Below are 21,472 nucleotides of genomic sequence, written 5' to 3'. Positions count from 1 at the left end.
GAGGCAGGTCAGCCTCTTTGACTCCAAAGGGGAGGGTGGATCATTCAAATTCAGTCCCACTAACATGTCTACTAGCCCACGTGGATATTCTCAAGTGGATTCTCATCTTCAGAATGGGGAATCATTTAGAAACCCTCAGGGATCACTGACCAAAACACGCAGGAGGGCTCACTCAGGAAGGACACCCCTCTGTCTCCAGCAGCTGATGGCATGCAAATATTTTCAGGTCCAGCTGAACCACTACACACTATACAGAGTAGAAGTGTATGTGTTGACGCTGTGTATCAGAGGATGTGAGCACCTTCAGGGAACAGCTGTGGGATACAAAATTTTCACTTGGTATACCATGTCACATTTTATGTCAGAATATGACTAAAATTCTAAAGGCAAAGAAAAAACTACATGAAGTAGTATACTCAAAATGCTGTTAATACAGGTGGGTTTGTTGCTCAGAGGCAAAAGTAAGGATCATGGTTTCATTTAAATCCTTAAACCCAAGTCTGATGAGGAAAGACAGCAATGTTATCAAACCCAAAGTTTCACAAAGTAATTAGTTAGGCCCCAAAGACATCAGAAGTAACTTTAAATAACCTTATATAAAATAATTTGCTTTCTAGCTCTTGTATATTTATGTTCACATTTTCTCATATTTCCATACAGCCACATAGGTTAGAAACACCTTTTTTTTTTAAGAGGAACACTAATTCTGATAGACTCACAGGTCACATTATCTGGTGTCTAAGTAGCCTGTAAATACTAAGACCTTAAGAAGAACATCAAAAGAAGTGTTCCTTAAAAAAAAAGTCAAAACTGGGTTTGATACATGTGAATCTTCCACCCAGGCCTGTCCCTCCTATAATGAGGTCTGAGTTCAATCACTAACAGAAAGCAATTACTGCTGGATGTCTGCCGGTCTATCCGCAGCAGCGAGTTAGTTCAATCCTTTGTCAGAGGATTTCCACATCACACAGCGGTGGCACAGCATTGTCATACACAGCGCTGAACGAGCAGCATGCTAACTGCTCTTTCATCACTCCTGCTTGGCTCTCCCTAAATCAAGCACGAACATATTGCCAGAGCAAATTTTAAGCTGCCTTGCAGTACCCACTCTGTGATAAACTGAGGACGCCAGGCTCCAGGGCTGTTAAGCTGACAACTTTCAGGGAAACTACTTTTTGTTTTCCTGTTTAACACAGAACAACATGTCACCACCACGAAACTCTACCCTGTATGTCAAAAGGTTAATGACTGATCTGAATTTCATATGAAAACCAGAAGCATTTGACATTCTCCCAGACACACAATGCATCTCGGGGATTAACTTTGAATTACACTGGACCTTACCTGGTTTCTCTTTTTTGCCAGCCTCGGTGGTACTCACAGCTGCCAGAATGAAAACAAGTGCCAGGAGGGCAGCTGTGAACATTCGACGTTGCTGCTGTTGCTGTTGCATTCTGGGGATTAACGAGAGAGATGAAAAAAAGTTTGGTTAGATCTTAAAAAGTGAGACCCCATCTAAAGTGTAGCTACAGCATTTTTGAGAAGCTCTGCTTCAGGGACACAAGACACAAGCAGGTCAAGCACAATTACCCATTGTCAGAATGGGCAATTATCTTCATTCCCGAGAGAATACAAAGATTTTTAACATTTATTTTCCAGCCTGTACACCAAATCCCTGATCTACATCACTGACGTTATGGATGAGTTTTGCCACAGGAAGTTCAGTAATTGTTGCTCATCTTCTAGAAAGCTGTCAGAGAATCAAGGCTCCTGATGGGCCTGGAACTTTTCTCTTCTTTTCTGACCTCTGGCTGTGTTTTATTGTGTAAAACTAAACATAACATATACTTTGTTCTTCAGCTTACCCGTTCATATGAAGAAGGGAATGCTACACTGTCCACCTGGCATGGGTTCAAGTTCTTATTAGGCTTACTTGACATCTGAAAAGAGCTTTTTTCATGAAAACTTATATAGGTAATACGTTGTATTTTATCTTAATTGTCATTGGCATGTTGCTACTTACCTTTTCCTTCCCCTCCAATTAGTGTCTCTTCCTAATATCAATTAAGCTAATTGCCTGAAATGCAAAATGGGCACAGAGATAGGACTTGCACACACAGCTAGAGGCTACCCGTAGCATGCTAATGAACAAAAAACTCGGATTTGGGAAGCAAATATTCAAATATAAAAAGGAATTAAAAACATTTGCTTGGTGGTGAAGCATCAGTTATTAGCCAGTCACCAAAAGTCATTCAGAGCAGGCTGATTCCAATGGCTTACAGAGACATTTCCCTTTCACTTTGCTATAATTTGCATTGTCTCATTTTGGCATTGCTTACCTGAAAGCAGGGCCGTAACAAATACATATGTTAAAAATGAGAAACCTCCCTGTTTCATAGAATCATAGAATCTTTGGGTTGGAAGGGACCTTTAAAGGCCATCTAGTCCAACCCCCTGCAATGAGCAGGGACATCTTCAACCAGATCAGGTTGCTCAGAGCCCCGTCCAACCTGACCTGGAATGTTTCCAGGGATGGGACATCTACCACCTCTCTGGGCAACCTGGGCCAGTGTTTTACCACCCTCATTCTGAAAAATTTCTTCCTTAGATCTGGTCTAAATCTACCCCCTTTTAGTTTAAAACCACTATGCCTCGTCCTATTGCAACAGGCCCTGATAAAACATCTGTCCCCTTCGTTCTTATAAGGCCCCTCTAAGTATTGAAAGGCTGCAATGCGGTCTCCCTGGAGCCTTCTCTTCTCCAGGCTGAGCAACCCCAACTCTCTCAGCCTGTCCTCATAGGAGAGGTGTTCCATCCCCCTGATCATTTTGGTAGCCCTCCTCTAGACCCACTCTGACAGGTCCATGTCTTTCCTGTGCTGAGGGCTCCAGAGCTGGATGCAGTCTAGTAGACAGCTGGGTACCAAGATGGTGGACTGGAGATTGCTTGGATGGAAGGTCTCCCCAGCTTTTTTTTTTTCCCCAACTAGGGACCATGACATTCATGCTATGCCAATCCTCCAAAGAGGTGTCAACAGTGCTAGCCGCTAAGATGGCCTTAAAATCTCAACTAAACTGATGTTACAAAGAGCTTAGAAGCAACCTGAACTCATTTTGCTGAGCACAACCACCTTAGGGAAGAAATCATTCTCACCATGAACAAAGAACAAAATGTATTTGAAATTTAATTTGCCATTCTTCAGTATTCCCTGCTAGCAACCTCTTGTTCAAAAGCAACATAATTGTAACTGACGTGGAAAACAGGAGGGGGATCCCAAACACACAGACTTTTAAGTATCTGGCTTTAATATCATGCTAGAAGCCAGATGAGAAAATTTAATAGTTTTCTTTAAATAAAGTTCATGTGAAGATTGCAAGAGACTTGGCATTCAAATGTCTGAAAGAGCTGTCATTAGCACAGTTTGATTTACTTCAAAAAAAAGTACCAGTTCCCGTCATGAAGAAAGGACCACCAGAGTTTCCAGTAAACTCAAACAGCCCGGAGCCGGAGCGCACATGAGTCCTGCGTGAGCTTGGGTTTGGTTTTCCCTTTCTTCTGCTAACGTTTCCACTTAGAGCCTCTCATGTTTTACAGGAAAATAAATAAATAAATAAATAAATAAAGTAAGTAAGTAAGCAATTAAAAAAATAAATACGCAACCTGCCTTTTTATTCAGCTTGCTTCAAACTGGTTCTCCATAATCAAATACAGTTGCAGCACTATTAAGACACCAAACTCTCCCCCTCAGCCCCTTGCCCTTGGAGAAGCTTCACCAGCAGTAGCACTTTACCTTGCCTCACATCCCATTTTCACAACAATTTATCTTCTCGCCTCCTCTCTTCTAAACAACTCACCGGTCTCCTGCGTTGAAGGAGTATTAAGTACTTGTGTGGAAACATATGGAAAGAGACAAATGCTTCCACAACCTCAAGACGCTGCCCCAGCACGCTGTCTGGCGGCGTCAGAAGCTGAAGCAAGGCAGCACCAGTGGGTTTGCTGCACGGGATGTCGCCGCATGCAAGAGGGACCTGCAGAGGGCTTGGGGCTCCCTCCTGCACCCCTGCTGCCCACCCCAGGGACGTGGGATGTGGTCACTTGTACCCCACGGACTGAATGCAGTCACTGAGAGCTGGGGATAACTGTTCCTAGGGAAGCTGCCTTATATTACCTTAAGAGAGACTCAAATTCAAATCTGATCAACACTGTTTTCCGCAAAACAGGCAGGGAAAATAGTCGGGTTTTGGAGGCTGAAACGTTCCAGAAGCCCTATAAACAAAACCCCACGGACCCTTAATATAGCATGTTTTCCTAAGGCTCCAAGTCTCCCTGCAGCCAAAACACTTGCCAAGTTGTCTAAGGCAAACACTAAACCTGCAAATATATATATCTATGTGTATATATATATATCCCTCTGGCAGAGAGAGTCAGGTTGCTTCCTGAAGTGCTTTTGCTATTAATTATCAACAAATGAAAAGCCATGTCGTACAGGAGGCCTTGCCTCTCACCACCCCAATACCTCGAATTCGATGTTACCAGTGTGATTACAGAAAATTGCATAATTGTTTTGCACCTGACAGATCAGCAAGGGCAGGTGCTCCCACAAAATCACAAGCGTCACCTACAGCCTATATCCAGTACCCATTAAATATTAGATTTTTTTTCAGAAGGCCAGAAAATCCCACCTATCAGTAACAGTTGAGTTCAATCTTCAGTTTCCCTTGCAAATGTTTCAGCTGGCCATTAAGAAGATGAATGAGGAAAAAAACTTGTCAAACTGGACTTGTTTTTGAAAACAATATATTCCACTGAAAAAAAAACCCACTTTTTTTTTTTTTTAATTTGAGGGTGACAATTTTTCCTTTTCATTAGATCCTGTGATAACATTCCCAGTTCAAGCTCTGGTTTAAAAAAATGCCAAAAATGTTAATAGCAATGAAAAAACAAGTGTTTCATGACATGCAAAATGGACTCCTCCTTGACTTTTTTTTTAATGAGCCTTCTAGATACCTCAACGGTAACAAGTAAATTGTGTGTCATGAAGGGAAAGTATTTCCAAAATCCTGTATGACAGCCCCTAAACAGAGCAAGGCAGCAGCATTTAAACAAATGTCAGTGGCACTTACAACCAACAGGAAGAGGCAGAAATAAAAGAAGAGGAAAGAGACCTTTGGGGTGGGGGGAGCTCCAGAAAACTTCAGAAGATAGAAAAGGTAGAGAGAGAGAAAGAGAGTTTAGAACAGTTTAAACAGTAAAAGCTGGAACAAGATCAGAAAAAGAGAGTGAGTAGTCCTGAAAAGAGCACCAGAACACGAATGAGAGAAGAAAGAAGTAGTTAATGATGGTTAAACACTAAAACAGAGAGTGTTAGGAAAACGAGGCGAGAAGTGAAGCCCGTTTGAGATGCATCTTAGCAAGTGGCTTCTCCCAACAAAAATGAGGCACAGGAATTATTTCAGTCTTACAGCTGATTTCACAGTCAATCTCTGCTTGGGAGTAAAAAATGAAAGGAAAATTAAAAATGGGAGGCGATCAGAAAATTAATGAGTTCATCAACCATACATCCATGGTTCGATTGCATGTTGAGCACCAGAGAGGCAGGAAGAAGTCACAGTATGGCTGCAGTTCAAAGGAGACTTCTGAGTGAAGCTTAAGCTTCCCTCTCCAAATCCCTCACTACCCCCAACCTGATTTTACGATTGCACTGATCTCTCCTGAACCTGATTCATTAAATCATTCGTTTGCTGTGATGAGTACCGTCCACATGACTAAGTGTACCAACTCTTTTAGGAAATACCAATCCTATAGACTGCAGCACATAAACCCCAGCTCTACCAGAGACCCAAACCAGTATCCACATAGCACAGCAGATGCAGACACTTCCATTCGGGTCCAGAAGGCCTTCAGACGCTTTCGTGCAGTGACGGGCTTTGTCTAACAGCCCAAGAGAAAAATTTTACTGCCTCCAACACAAGACCGTGCAAATGCAGCTCACTGCCTTCGTACCCAAGTGGGCAGCGCAAGGCAGCCCAGGTGTTTTCCTGTTGTGCTATGTAGACCTTTGGACCTCTGTTACTGCAAGTCAAGCTTGCTAGAGCAACTCTGTCTGCACTCATGCAATTAACTCACACACACGTTCTCCGTTTCTCACATCTGAACAGATCTTTCCTGGACACAAGCATCCAACAAACCAATTTCAGATGAAGCTCCATCGGTGAGCAAGTGTTTATTTTTCATAGCCTTACTGAAACTAGCATATGCGGCACATCCTTGGATCACATGCGCCTTTTGCAGGTGGCTTTTTTGCAGTTAATAACTATTACTCACAAGCCCTTCCCTTCATCTGTTCTTTCGAAAGCAACTGGCAAGGCCCCAGATTATAGAGGCGTTTTATTATTAGTCCATATGAGTGTAATCTCCCGCTCTGAACTATCAGGTTTTCTCACAGGATTTAACCCGTCCATATCCCTCAGCTCTTCCAGTATAAAACGCCAAACATCAGCCGTGTTGATAATGCTCTTACTCTGCAGCTCTGCATGTATTGCAATGCTGTATGCATTGCCATCACTAATGATTGACCACGGGTTTTATAGTGAGTTTGCAGGGCCTCGGGACTGAGATTTGTTGAGGCTTGGTGTGTCTGAGCTTTCCTTGGCCTGTCTGCAGTTCTGCCACATTTGGTTTAGCTGCAACAGCAATTTTTCTAATTGACCAGATAGCTATGGTTAATTTGATTTACTTTTCTTTGTCATTGTATGGAACCACCGAGGTTTTACAACTCTATTATAATAATGTACTACAGAGGAACACAGGACTGGTATCTTAGCAAAGGCCTTGAGAAGTGGAGACACGGGATGCAGTGCAGAGGAGTACAGGTATGGGAGATATGAAATGGGGCACAGGCTTGACAGTGGAGACACCACACACACCCCCCCAGCTATAAACAACTCACCCACAGCCAGATAAAGAAATGCAGACCTGGAACTGAACATAACTGAATGTAGGAGTAAGAAAGAGAACACAGAAATAGCTTCCAACATACCTAAAAGGTGCCATATATAGTAAGTTTGGACATAACATGGAGCTGCAGACCAATGAAAAAAGAAAAAGGTATAGAAGTGTGTTAGCAAACATACAGAACCAACCCCAAGTTGATCCTAAAGTGAGGAAGAAGAAACCATCAACATGATCATCATATGCCTCCTGGCAAAGGACTCGAGATGTTGACAAGTCACCATAACCATACCTACCACCAACTCTATGATGAAACTACCACCCTGAGGGCTGAGAGGAGCTGGGGGAGGGTCAGTGTAACGTTAGGAAGCAACTGAGTGGTGGTGTTATCGTTGTTGTTATTACTATTAACATCTGCATAGACATAGTCCTTCCCTGTAATAATCACATCTACACTAATAATGATTCTTGGATTAAATTGTTAACATTTCAACTACACTAACAATAAATTTTTTATTTTATATAAATATATATAAAATGCATGGTTCCTCTTTGCCCATAAACAATATTTTGAGCACAACTACGATTCCCACCTTTGTCTTTTAGTATACTATAATTTTCATCCCACGATCATGAATAAATAAAATGCATCCCAAAAGCAGACTTAAATTCCTACAGCCCATTATTTCTCTTCACAATGAGAATTTTGCTCACATACTCAAAAAAACTGCTCATTTTGAGTCCTCTTTAAGCTCCTTACCCATGTTAGAACTACCTTTTGCATTAATCCTTTTTTTCCTGCTTGAATGAATAATTTCTCATCAAGTCCCACAAGTACTTTAATAAAATACAGTTTGATTAGTCCCAGATTAGTAACATCTACAAAATCAGTTTTTAAATCAGCTAGTTTGGGAGATCAGTCTCCTTTCAGTAAATACATGCTGTGATTAATGAAACTTATCATTTACCTCCACTTCTTAAATTATTCTCTTATTCCAAACATGTTCTATTTTGCAGTCCATTGAGGGCAGGTGAACATGTCTGGAGTTACTTGGATCTGTTTCTTTCCCTCTTCGTAAATATAAATATTATATTTGCTATACAATATATACAATATATATTTGCTATACCTTGCACAACAGCAGGAACTATTTGATGCACGTTTTAACAGTCTTAACGTATCTGAAATGTCAAGTGTCATTTTTGCATTACTCCGAGATGGAAACACACAGTTTTCTCCGTAAAAGAGAAGTTAAGAGCGTTTGGCTTTTAGGATTTTGACCTCTGTAACAGCTGCAGAAACTTCCCCATCTGGTGCATGCCTCTATGTCCTACCTGATCTCCCATATTGAAAACGGAGGCAAATGCTCAAGCACTTTTGGAGCCAGACATTTGTGAACTGTAATCTTCCAACTGTTGCCCCTCCCCTCACACACATACACATTTCCTTTGTTGTCTTTATTTGCAGGACTCAGGGGAAAAAAATAATCGAGATTTGCTTTTCATTTCCCTTGAAAGATTTAAGTCAGCTTGGTTTTTGTTGAGTCTCAGCAATCTGCCACTTCTGGACTTCCAAGACACTACCTTCTTGGATGATCAGTACCATTTTCTTAAATTCCTGCAAGCTCCTGACAGCACTTTAGTGGGCCGCTCCCCAGTTAGATTTGGAATTCTTCTCTACAGGCTCTTTTCCCCCTCTTTTTTCTTGAGGAAACAAATTTCTATTTTTATTTATTTTTAACTTTGATACAGAGAGATTTGAAATAATCCTTTATTAAAAATCTTGCATTGGTCCAACACACATCACCAGTTTACTTAATTTCTTAAAAATCAACTTTTAAAATTGAAAACTTCAGTTATATTTATGTTTGTGGTCCTATGTAATATAAGCTGAATCAGCTTGTTAACACTTGATACAAGTGGTTATTTTTAAGGATAAGCTTTAAGGATGAGCTGTAAGGTCATACTGAATTAAATTCTAAAATAGCATCAATGTTTTATAGTCCTATGGTAGGTAGTGAAGAAATTACATCCACAAATAATTAGCCCCTATTATTACTAGTGCCATTTACCTTCTCATCTAAATTTGGAAGGATAAACCCTTCTATAATGAGAGTCCTCCTTATTATATTTTCCTCATGCATAACACTACAAGGACTTCTAACTAAATTCACATCCAACTTTGGGTTGACGCAAAAACAGTAGATATTTTTCAACACTCCTCCAAAGTAGTTTTGAGTCACATGAACCCTATTGTATGCATACAAGTGGTTCTTATCTGTTTACACAGTGTACTCTGGTTTCTATCCTTTCTGGACCTTTTCTGGACCTTCAAGGCTTGTCTACCAGTCATGATTACCATTTCAGAGTGTTTGTGGGCTAATGCAATAATATCCATTTGCAGGTATTACACTTTTTTCCAGCTTCTCCAATTCATTGCCGTGGTATTTCTCTCTGCTCTCACCCAAATGTCTTCCAGGTACCAGCTTTTCATTAAGTGTCTTTCCAACACGACTACTGCAGTTTTCAACAGTGGTAATTTATTTCTGTCTTGGCTACTTTGCCATTGTAATGTTGCTTCTTTATCTAATGCTAAATCTTTATTCACCTTATTTTTCCTTCCTGAGTACTAAAAGTAGACATGGAAATCACATACATGCCTCTGTATGCTTCCTTATGGGTAATGATCCTCAAACGCTCCTCACAGCACAAAGTCTTGAGCCAGCTTGCTGATCTTCATCATGTAGTTGCACCTTCATGGACCAAAGAAATGTTGTGTTCATTTCAAACAGAACTATTACTATAGCCTTAGTAATGAAAGCCTAAAAGTGAGCCAAGGTTTAAGGAAGGAAAGAATCTTTAATTATAACAACTGATTGCTCAACCAGGTGATACTATCACTGGCTGAAGAACCATGCCTTAGTCTCATCTCTAACAACGGTTATGTTTCAAAAATAATTTTATTGAAGAAAAACTACTAGAATAATGATGAAACACCAAGTTTTCCTCTTTGATCAAATTAAGTAATGAAATGACATTTTACTCTTGGGGGGACTGAGGGGTGAGAGGGTTTGGGTGGGTTGGTCAGTGCACCAAAAAATCCTGCCATGTTAATTCAGAGACCTACAGCTACTGCAATCCTGCCCGGAGCAAAATCTGTGTTTCCCTTACTCCTGTTACTTCCCTCGCTGAGGTTGGTATTCTCTTGTGATACAGTCATGAAATTTTGGGAGCTGCATCAGCAACACCGAACAGTGGAGGCCGGTGGTCCGAGCCTGTGCGCTAACAAGCCAGTTCCAAGCCGCGTAGGAAACCCCAAACCCTCCTGAAAACGGCTGCCTGCTTCCCAGCTGCAGGAGGACCGTGCAGCTCCTCAGCACCCAGCCTCCAGGTCCCCGTTCCCACACGCACAACCGCCGTGCAGCTGGCAGGTTGCTCTGTCTGGCAAAACGCTACCGGGGAGTTTCGAGTAACAGGTGCTTCTCGGCTTTTCTTTTTTTCTGTTCCCTCCTTTGCTCCCATGTGTGTGGGGGAGAGAAGGGCCACCCCATACCGAGGCGGCTCCAGCGATGCTCTGCCCTCCACGCAGGAGAGGGGAAGGGCAAGCAGCAGCTGGTGGGGAAGAGGCAATGGCTTCCAAGGTGAGCCGGTACTGGAAGGAGTTGGGTAGGCAGCAGTTTGTTCAGCAGCATAGTGGCAAATTTAAAAAAGAATAAAACTGAATATAACTATCCACTTGTTGCTGCGGATCAGTCAGGGAGAAAACTCCAGAAGGCTGAAATTATATTTGTCAAACTTTTTTTTTTAATCAGCATTTACACTCAGCTGCAGCACAGAGTACCCATAATGACAAGCCAGAATCAAACAGTTAACTGAAAAGGAAAAAAAAAAATCACAGCATGACCCTTCTGATAAGCCCAAGTCAAACACTTCACTTCAAAAATTGCAGTGCGCAGCTTGGGGACTACATTTTTCAATATGTAATCAACTTTGTGTCCTCTTTTCAACATGGACATCATTAAGGGCCAGAAAAATGAGCATTGAGGGCAGCAAGTTATGCTAATGCCAGAGTTGTATGACCGAAAAAAATTATTAAAATGTAAACAACAAAAAAGACAAAACCAATGATCAATTAATGTGCCTCATCTAGCTTTGTTCAAGCAAATAAGCTAATTAGTTAAGTTGTGGATAACAGCTCCCCTGGCCTTTGATATTTGCTTAGTTGATTGCACGTTTGTCTCTCACATCAGGCTAAGGCAAACACACATGCTGTGGATATTTTATATTTCTAGCTCCTCAAACATAAATTAATAGTTCGAGTTGATAACAGATATCCCCGGCTCTGTGAATTCTGCCTTTTAATGCTGAGCATAATTTAGACTGACTCAAGACTCAAGACAAGAGCTGGTCCAAACAAATTAAGACAGAACATTTCTTCAATTTCTCCAAAAATTTTGCCAAAATTAAAATGTTTTATGGGAGAACATAAATTTCAACAAGATGGCAAGTTTTTGAAAACATTTTTATGAATTAAAATAATTTTATTTTTCTTCATTTTCACTAATATTAAGCTGTATTCCCTTCCATTAAAAATACAATTTTATACAAACTGTACAAAGGATCCTACTGTTTCTCATAGGCAGAATCTCCAGATACTTCTGCAACATAACATCAGACCCAGAAATCTGAACCTCCATTTGGACTTCTTGTTAGCCAGCTCTCTCTCTCAGGGAGCCCCAAGAGCTGTGCAATTCCTTCATCGCAAGTTTTAAGCAAAATTTTGCCAACACAGGATACTATAAGCCTTTATTTGATCACAGAAGAAGGAATCAATTATAAAAGGTGTCTTTTTTTGGGGTTTTTTTGGTGAAAGTTTAGCATTCACGCAGTAGTGTTCTGAACAAAAAATACAACAGTAACAAATAGTTTCTTCCCCAGAGGAGAAGTGTAGTAAGTGGAAACACAGAGCTAAACAAACACATAGGCAGTACGGATGGTTAAAGGGCCAGGGAACTAAAAATCTTAATAGAGACGGGCCAAAACCCTCCAAAGCCCATTAAAAATTTTATGCTTCTCTCTTTCCAAATTTCCAACATGAGATTTTACAAAAGTGGGTTTATTTTCAGAAAGCCTAGGGAACACATCTAATATTTTTAAGGCATCATAACTGCAAAAAAACCCCAACATTCAGTATCATAAGCTGATGTTAAGAAATTAACCATGTCAATAAAAGGGTGAAAAAACATGCTGTCCTTTCAGGAGAAGCATTACATTTATTAAATGTAAAAGGGGTGGTTGCTATTTTTTCTGTTGGTCCCCAGCCAGCGTATAATTTTCTTAGCCCATCAAAATTTCTCTTAGAAACTACATTGTTGAAATGAACATCACTGTTGAAATCAGTTTTCTCTCCTTCTCCTCTCCCCGAGCTCTTATTTTGCTCTCATCCAGAATGCACACATTTGCTTCCCCTCCTTTGCTCGGGGTCGGTCTGAGCCAGCCAGGGCTCTCGAGCAATAACTAATACTGACTTCTGCAACTGCCTCTTCTATTAACCTTCCCCTCCCATTGCTCTAGCTGAGAGGCTGAAGAAAACAAAACAAACCCAAACCAAGGCTGATAGTTCAGTTTGTTCTGCTGTATTTTCAGATCGTAACTGAAAAAGACATTTTAAGCCACTCCTGTTACTGGGATTTTTTCCCCCTCCCTGCTCTTCCTGCAGTGATCACAGCTGCTGTGTCACTGTCTGCGAAGTTGCACTGGGGTTCCTTACGCTTGCATTTTTGCAGGGCTAAAGATGAGATTAAACAGTCCTGGACTTGACCAGCCAACAACCCACCAGGAAGATCGGAGGAGACTCGCCTCCATTCTCTCCAACTCCTTCCCTCTCAGTGAGAGCACGGCCAAGCTGCTAACTCAACTCTCCTGTGCACCATCTGCATCCATGCGTCTCCCCCGGAGAAGCCGCATGTTGTGGTCATGAGTTCCCCCATCCCCAACTACTGGTCAACCCTCTCTATTCTCTTTTGACTCCATCTTCATCGCTCCTGCAATGTGCAAAAGATATAATTACTTGATAATGACAGAGGGACAAAGCATGCCTATCTGGGGGAAAACAAGCTCTTATTACAGTTATTCTTTCTGCCTCCTTTCCCACCCCAAACTGGCTAGTGTCTTTGCTCTACCTAGTGTTCTCCTGGTTGCCTGAGACTATCAAGATAATTGGGTATGATAATGGTTTTATCATTATCAAAAATAATGGTATATCAAAAATAATGTTATTATCATCATGGTATAAAAAAACAATGGTATTATCAAAAATACCATGACAATGATATTTTTTCATGGTTTTGCAATGCCTCTGACAAGTGTCCAGATCCTTACTACTCAGGTACCATGACACTACAGGACCACAAAAGGGCAAATAAACCTTGTAATAGACAGTCTTCTGATATAAGGAGTACAGCTGACATCTATTTGGCTAGCTAATGTGTTTTCATCTACCGGAGATTAATTTGGGTATCTTCTGAAAATGTTAGCGTAAGGAGTGGAATATTCCCATCCATTTGCTAAAAAGAAGGCAGAAAAGAGTCTCTCATTGTCCCTATCTGTCCAAGAGAAAGTTTTCTTCACTATTATAAATTCATTTATTGAAGCAGAATAAAGTTATGAAGCCTAATTTTCTTGACTGCAGCAGTTGTAACAATGTCCTATGGGTATCACCGTCAGAAAAAACAGGAGTGATAAATGAATATAAGTATTTTTGTAATTAGGTCCACAGCCAAAGATAATTATTACTACTACGAGGAAAAAAACTGTGCGCAGCTATACACTGATGTCACCATAGCCCTAGTGGTCATACCATTATTGTGAATGTATGATGATTTGAGAGCTGTTTAAGCTGTGACATGATTTTCATAATGAACAGCTGTATTGTACAAGCCAGGCAGATGCCTCCACTGTATTCTCATTTTCTTTTTCTCCCTCTGCCCCAATGAGGACATTTTCAGCTCAATGGCAATAGCAAATCACAGCATCTGTCAATGTCCTCGCTTCTCCATTTATAAAAGATGGATAATAGCACTTGCCTCCTTCAAAAAAAAACCACTGAGAAACACATAATAAAATGATTATGTGAAGGGGAGATAATTTTATTATCCATCATCAGCTGTGGCTTGCTCTGCTTTCCTGAAGCTCATGCCTCCATGGTTCCAGGCTTTGAGCAGGGTGGCCAGACTCCCCCAAGCACAGGAGAGCAGCAGCAACACCGTGCAGCTCCCTATGGCTCAACATGTTGTTGAGGGAAAGCTGCAAGACACAGCAGAACCCCTTTGTCTTTGATGACTACCTTTCCTTGAAAGTAATAAAATTTTGTCAAATACTTAAGTTTTGATTTGCCTAAGCTGACTGTCAGGTTGGAGATTTTTTCCTCCTGGAATCTGACTCTGGGAAATACTCTATACTCCTAAAGAAAATAGTCCATTTTATTTCCTTTACTCATTATGACTCCCTGCCTCCTTTGCTGTCTCTCTATTCAGATGGCACTCCAAAATACACAATTCGGTCAGAAACCTATTTAACCTGAAAGCACATGGCCTCTCACCTACGCCCTCTATTAATCTTTTCGAGGGACTGCATTTTTTTTTTTTTTTTCCCCAGAGAAATTACCTCCTTGCTTCAAGTGACAAATCTTAGAGCATTGGGACATCTACGCAAAAGTAAATGGGGAAAAAATTAATTCAACCAAAACAAATGAGACATGCAAATGACATTCATGTTTCATCCACGTTGTAACACAGGGCTAGAATGTGTTTTTAAATTATTCTCCTCCAAAAGCAGTTAGTGAGCTGAGGGCAGCACTTGTGTAGCATGTTACTTCCTCTTTGCCAGAAAAGTCAGAAAGCAAATGGCATCTCTGAGGCAGATATGCCCTCCAGTATAATACCAGTCAGCAAAGAAAGACAAGAGCCCAGATCTCATCTTCTGCAATTTATATTCATAGAACCATAGAATCATTTAGCTTGGAAAAGAACTTTGAGATCATCAAGTCCAACTGTAAACCCAACGCTGCCAAGACCACCACTAAACCAGGTCCCTAAGCGCCACATATACATGTCTTTTAAATATCTCCAGGCATAGTGACTCCACCACTTCCCTGGGCAGCCTGTTCCAATGCTTGATAACCCTTTCAGTGAAGAATTTTTTCCTAATACCAAATCTAAACCTTCCCTGGAGCAACTTGAGGCCATTTCCTCTCGTCCTATCACTTGTTACTTGGGAAAAAAGACTGACACCCACCTTGCTACAACCTCCTTTCAGGTATTTCACAGCCCTTCCTACTTACTCTCTTCCTCTGCAATTTAACGACCACTCAGGATGGACCCTACCTTGAATTCATGAAAGGACATTCACTATGGCATTTAATGGTAGCAAAAATGAGCTGGGATGCAGTGTCACTCCCTTTTCAGATATGGAAGCCTGGCCAATGTTCACCACAACCGTACTAGTGCTAGTAACAAGCAACACCTTTCGATGGCTGCGGTGAAGCACTCTCAGGCACTGACGGTGAACAGCTGCATTCTGTGACAGCACCTCGAAGTGGTGCCTCTATCCATAGGAGAATGTCCTAGAAGCAAGCAAGACAGGTGAAGAGAAGAAAATGCAATCACCTTCACTTGGCAGAACAGAAGCTGAGATTGAGACATAAATCAACTTTCTTGTAGTCATCCAAAAAAGTGTGTGACAGAGAACTTTTTTCAGAAAAACTTAGTCTTGCACCTTAACCAGGAAAACAACCTAGACAGAAAATCCCACTTTCAAATATGGCCAGGAAGACAGGAGTGTCCCTGCTCCAGTTACTTACTTTATCTGCAGCAAGTTTCATATTTCTATCCAAGGTAAAAAATGTGATAGGATATTGTACTTATAGCATTTGATGCAGGCGGCAGAGTTGCACAGTGTGCAATACGTAAGAGGTGAGACTTCAGAGCAGCCTTTTGTCTTTTGGAATGTTGAGGTCTTTTGCTATATTCCATAAAATCTTTCAATTATGGAAGTCAATAGAGCTGCATACTTGCAGCAAAATTTTGGTAGCTACAGAACAAGCCTGCATGCTGCTGTAGGAGTACTATTCAAAGGCTACTGTGCTGCTGCTACCTTTCAACCATGCAACAGGTCAAAATATATTGTTTTTTAAATGCCTGTTTTCATCTACCCAGGGAGGGCTGGAATGTGTTTCCATGACTGATTATCATCTTCATCTGCTGTAAGGTATTGGAAAAAATAAAGGCACTCCATTCAAATTAAAAATTCTTGTTATCTGACATCCCAGCTGTAATTTGACAGTCACCATTTCACCCTGTTCTTTCAATTACTCTTACAAGTCTCATCTTCTCTAACTCCAGGTGATATCTCCACTCCTCTTCATTCCTTTATCCTTGTACACACATTTTTATCTTTTACATTTTATCCTTATGAGTCATTCTGCACCTTATGGCTGTATCAGGTCACAAAGTTCTCTTAAGACCACTGAACCAACTCTTTTTAAATTAAAAATAAACAAAGTCCTCTCTCCAAACTGTAAGATAGGATTCATTAAACCATTGGAAGTTGAGTTCCTAAGGGAAGCCACATCCTTCCAAAACCAGACACTATGTTTTTGTAATGAAGAATAACTTCTAGCATTACGAGAACATTAAGAAAGAACACAAGGAAAAAATAAAGAGGAGGAGTTATTTATACTATTAAATATTTAACAAACTCATTGGACGGGTAGATCATACACATCAATAATGAGAGAACTGAAAATCATTGAGTAACAGTAATGCAAAATTTGCAATGCAAAACTGAAATCCTTTTTAAAATAAAGGCAGGCAAACACATATTTCACACTGTTCCCATAGTCTTCATTTTGCATCTGCCAGAGATCTCTGTATTCACTGTGCAAGCACGAGACAGAAATTCTCAGGGAGACAACTGGAGATTTTGGCAGCTGTGGGAGAACCACACCTATTGTTATCCTGGTGGTCCAAACGGGAGAACTGGATACTCAAAGAAAAAAAAAAAAAAGTATTAAACATGTTGGAATTTAAGACCATCATCTTTGGTGTAGAGAGTTAATAGCCAGCTGAGAATAATAAAATGATCCAAGGACTATTTTTCAGTTTAATCAAGACTCAGATAAACAAAAATGCAACGACACATATGAAAAGCTTTCCTCAGAGTTGTCTTCCCAAAACACAGTGGTTAAAGAGCTTTTTTTTAAATTTTTATTTCTTTTTTTAAAACAAAGTCCAGATTCTGCATAGACTTGTGTGACAAGAGTCATACGTATGACATACTGTATCATCGCAGTATCACAGAATAAACCAGGAGATGCCAGAAAGATAAGATTGCATTTAGGAAGAAAGAAATTTGCATTTTTAACCTCCAAAGGGAGGCTACAGCCCTAGAGGAGGCTGAACTACTGCTGGAAGGCAGGTTTTATTCTAACTGAGTTCTTATTAACATATAAATAAGGTAAATTTTAAAAGCTGTATCTATGCCACATAGCCAAATGTAATAATAACTAAAAGTAAAAAGAAAAAAAGCAGGCTGAGTAGAGCTCAGATATATTGATCTACTGGTTGATTGTTTCCAGACAATATCTTTTCTCACTTTTCTCCAAACTAGACTGTTTTTCAGCTTTGGACCTTATATCACCGCAACTAGGCTCTTGCTGAAGCTGTTTGAGAACCACCCCTTTGGGACTTTGAACAGTTAGTCACACAAACTTAGTGCTAATTCATCAGCAGAAATTAAAAGAAAGAGAAGAATCATTTCTGGTTATGCTTTTTTTGTTGAATTTTGTATGGATTTCAAAACAAAAATTTAAAGCTTGGAAGATCTGTCTTCAGATCCTATCTGTGATTGCTAGCTGAGGTTTTGATTGCTCTTTCCTACTTCTCAAGAGAGCCCTAGCTACATCTCAGAGATTTCTCAGGCGGGCATCTCAACCAACCCTATAGAGAATTTGTCTCCTACTAGAGATATTTCTAATGGCCTCAAAGGCATTTTCCTGAAAGGTAGGGTTATTATGCCCTAGTGAATATTTAAGTATTTTATACCACATGATTAGCTTCCACAGGAGATGGGGAGAGACTACCGCTATAAAGTGCCTTGTAGGACAGTATTTACAGCATTCAGATATCTCAGGTTTTGGCTGAAAAGAAAAACTTTTCCAGTCCAACAGAGAGGGGATGTGAATCAGGACTCCCTCACTAAATATCCTATCCAAAAGACTACTACTAGATAAGGGCAAGGCAGTACGACATAGAGTAGCCTCACTGCTCTCTTCTCCCTTTCATGGGCAGCGGTTACTCCATAAACTTTTTAACTTAACCTGCAGTTATGTATAGCTACATCTCATAACTGCATTTCTCAGTGAATAAAATACTTGCCAAGTGTGATTCAACAGAAATTTCTTGAGAACATGCCTCTCAGCAGAGTTGCAAGACAGTCCTCTTTTTTCATGTGCGAAAGGAACTGCTCACAAGCACTTCAACCATCATAAAGGCAGGATTTCTAGAACAAAGATGCAAATTTTTCTGTTCCCTGCATGCTGCACTTGGAGATACTTAGAGATTGGAGTGAGAGAACTCCATGGGCAAAACAATGTTTTTCAGACCGTATTCCTAAAGTTGAAACCCAGGTGGTCTCTTTAGAGCCTGCTGACGAGCGGAGCTCTAGGGATCACATTGTTTACACCATTTGGGATATACATTTTTTTCCCTCCCTCATGCAAACTGCCATTCTCCTCCTCCCATTCTTCTGCACTGCTATTACGTGCATAAACTCAGTACTGTATTTCCCCATATGAAGAAACTGGCAAGGAAAGACTGCGTGCTTTTGGCAGAAGTTTATCCTGGGATTATGCCAATAAACAATCATTTTCTGGTTGCCACAAGCGTTCCATTATTCCAGTTTGGCCATTCAAGTCCACTCCAGTTCAGCTCCGTTAGTGCGTCCTTAATAATCCCTTATTATCAGGGGCTTAGGCCTCAGTCATTTGAATTCATGCTCAGCTGGGATTTAGTATTCAGGGACCCAGTCCGAATGTCCTTAAAAAAAATAAAATAGTTAAAACACTTACTTTGCCACAGAGCAGAGACAATGGAATTTCGTTGGCTGCAAGTTATATTTGCACTCTTAAAGACATAAGAAAAGCTGGATTTTGAGGCTTGTTTTATAAACAACACTTGGAGGCTTTGGTTTTCTCTAGAGGAGAAATGCGACAGCAGTCTTTTGCCTTCTTCACGTTTCTTTGCATGTATATGCCTGTTGATTATAGCACAAACACATTTCATTTCCTCATCCATTTTTAATCACCTACTTTTGGGGCTAGATTTTGGGAGGGAAAAACCCAAACCCCAAAAGCACCTTGCAGCTCCCACTCAGGTAGGTACCGCTCCTCCTCCCACGGCACAACTCACAGCTGCTCCACTGACTTGGTGCCTACTGAGGAGGCAGCTCAAGCCGCTTATCTGTACAGCATGGGATTTACAGCTTTCACCCAGGCACCTCAGCTCTCCTAGAAAGCACCAGACAGTCCGTATCACTAAGGGCACCACAGGCACACACGGAATTAGCAAGGTGACCGCCTCCAGACTTTGAATTTTAAGCAACTGAAGTCAACTTCATTGCCGCACAGATCCATTAAGAAAAACAGTTTGCCCAGAGATTAATTCTAATCCCAGACTGTTGGGTTTGCCACTGAAATAGCTCACAGCCACCTCCCTCATGTACACCACTGTCATGTACCCCTTAATATTTAACTAGTTCTTGACTTTCTATTCTTTACGATGAAAGTGTAAAAGCCATTAATCATAGCAATTTACTGGCCACAGGCTGGACGTCTTTATGCAGTGCCTGTGCAGGGCAGGAGTAGTGGCATGTATACCTCAGAGCAAGGATTGCATCTGTCTGCTCTTCTGCAGCAAGTTCTTTTTGTAGGAGTTGGATTCTACTGTACAAACCAACATTTAAATGTAAAAAGGTGTATCACCCATGGATTAAATTAGTAAGGCTTTACACTATATTTATGTTCCTTCCCTTCCAATGTATCATCCATCAATATCATATCATCCTTACTGTCCTAGAGACAAGCACCAGTGAAACACGTGCTCATCCACTCCACCCTCTCTGCTTTGCTCTCTGCAATTGTAATCAGATATGAAAACCACAGAAAATGGACTCTCTGCCATGTATCCTAATAAGGGTGTCTGATCCCTTAGAAAAAACGGGCTTGCAAGATGTGGAAGTCACTGCTGACTTGTTTTGGAAGTAGTAACAGGAGAAAACCAAAACAGGTGATAAAAACACATATGTATTTTGGACTTTTAAAGTGAAGTAATTCCTCCATTTGGTACTGCTAGTCACTCTGCAGGTTGCTACAACCTGGGAGGACAGGGAAAGTACAGAAGCTTTCTCAAAGAGGTGCTTCTACTCCAGGCAGAATCCCTCGGGAACGCTTCTTGTTTCTGCTCCCATAAACCCAGCTGAAACCCCTTACTGTTATTGCTGGTTGAGGAACTTGGAGAACAGCATGGTAAAAAACAGCTTTCCAGGGACCGCACTACTACTGTGAGCTGCCATGGTGGTAACGAAGGGGAGCTGGTGTGTGGCTGAAAGACCAGTTTCATGGGCTCCTCTCCTGACAGACTGAAGAGCTCCTGAAGGCTCTGGATTAACTCTTCTGGTGTAACTCTTCTGTTACACCAGGATTACACACAGATGAGTCCTGAGACAACAGGAGTGCAATCGATCTCAAATGAACTCAGTCTCATATAAACTTGTGAGACTGCAGCTGTCTAAAAATCACACTAGAGCACCAAACCTTGTAAGGTCTCCACTACTTTCTATACTTTCTATGAGGGAGCAGAGAGCTGGATATATTTGTAATTCCAAATGGTACTCCCCATTGGTCCTTCGTTTCAAATTTCTTCCCAGATGTTTAATAGACAGAAAAGTATCGTGGCATGCATGGTTGTTACAATTTCTGTAAAACAGGAATTCAATTTCAATGAATCTCCCAAGAACATGATCAACTTTACTGAGTTTTGTCTTTTCTCATTTTTGTGAATTTGCAAGAAACAATGATGGGAACAAAAAGCCTTAATAAAACTGCAATAGCTGAAGAAGTTAATAGCAAAGTGCTGGGGCTGGGTGGGGGAAGGAAAGAAGGAGAGGTGGGGGGTGATGTTAACTCTTGGTAGTGTTGAAGGCATGCAAGGAATTAAGCTGGGGGTATTGTTTAGTCTCTGTGAGCAGTTAACAAGGTGAAACCTTGAGGGAAGGAACAAGATAATCACAAAAGAAACACAACTACTAAACCTTGAGTGAACTAATTAACATCTAATTAACGTATAATTAGCATAATAGAAACCTGCCCCTGGGCAGAGAAAGCCCCCTCCTCACAAAAGCTCCTTCCTCCCTGAGCATGCCTAGGAAAACAGAAGGACGCTGTGACTAAGTGGAGAGGAGGCTT

The 21,472-nt window shown here is 40.9% G+C and overlaps 1 protein-coding gene across 1 annotated transcript in view; it reads right to left on the bottom strand.

The window, feature by feature from the left end:
* The window catches only part of PTN (pleiotrophin), a gene marked incomplete at its 3' end in the record, with an annotated part of 50,892 nt that overhangs the window by 16,261 nt on the left and 13,159 nt on the right, over positions 1-21,472 (bottom strand). The window contains exon 2 of the mRNA XM_082014476.1: positions 1,345-1,454. Within this exon, the coding sequence (XP_081870602.1) occupies positions 1,345-1,453 (109 nt within the window). The 5' untranslated portion in view covers position 1,454. The remainder of the gene's footprint in view (positions 1-1,344; positions 1,455-21,472) is intronic.

This window comes from Phaethon aethereus (assembly GCF_964289735.1).
Source record: "Phaethon aethereus genome assembly, chromosome: 1".
NCBI lineage: Eukaryota > Metazoa > Chordata > Aves > Phaethontiformes > Phaethontidae > Phaethon > Phaethon aethereus.
Note: the sequence above shows the minus strand (reverse complement) of the source record. Positions and strands in the feature narration are given on the sequence as shown.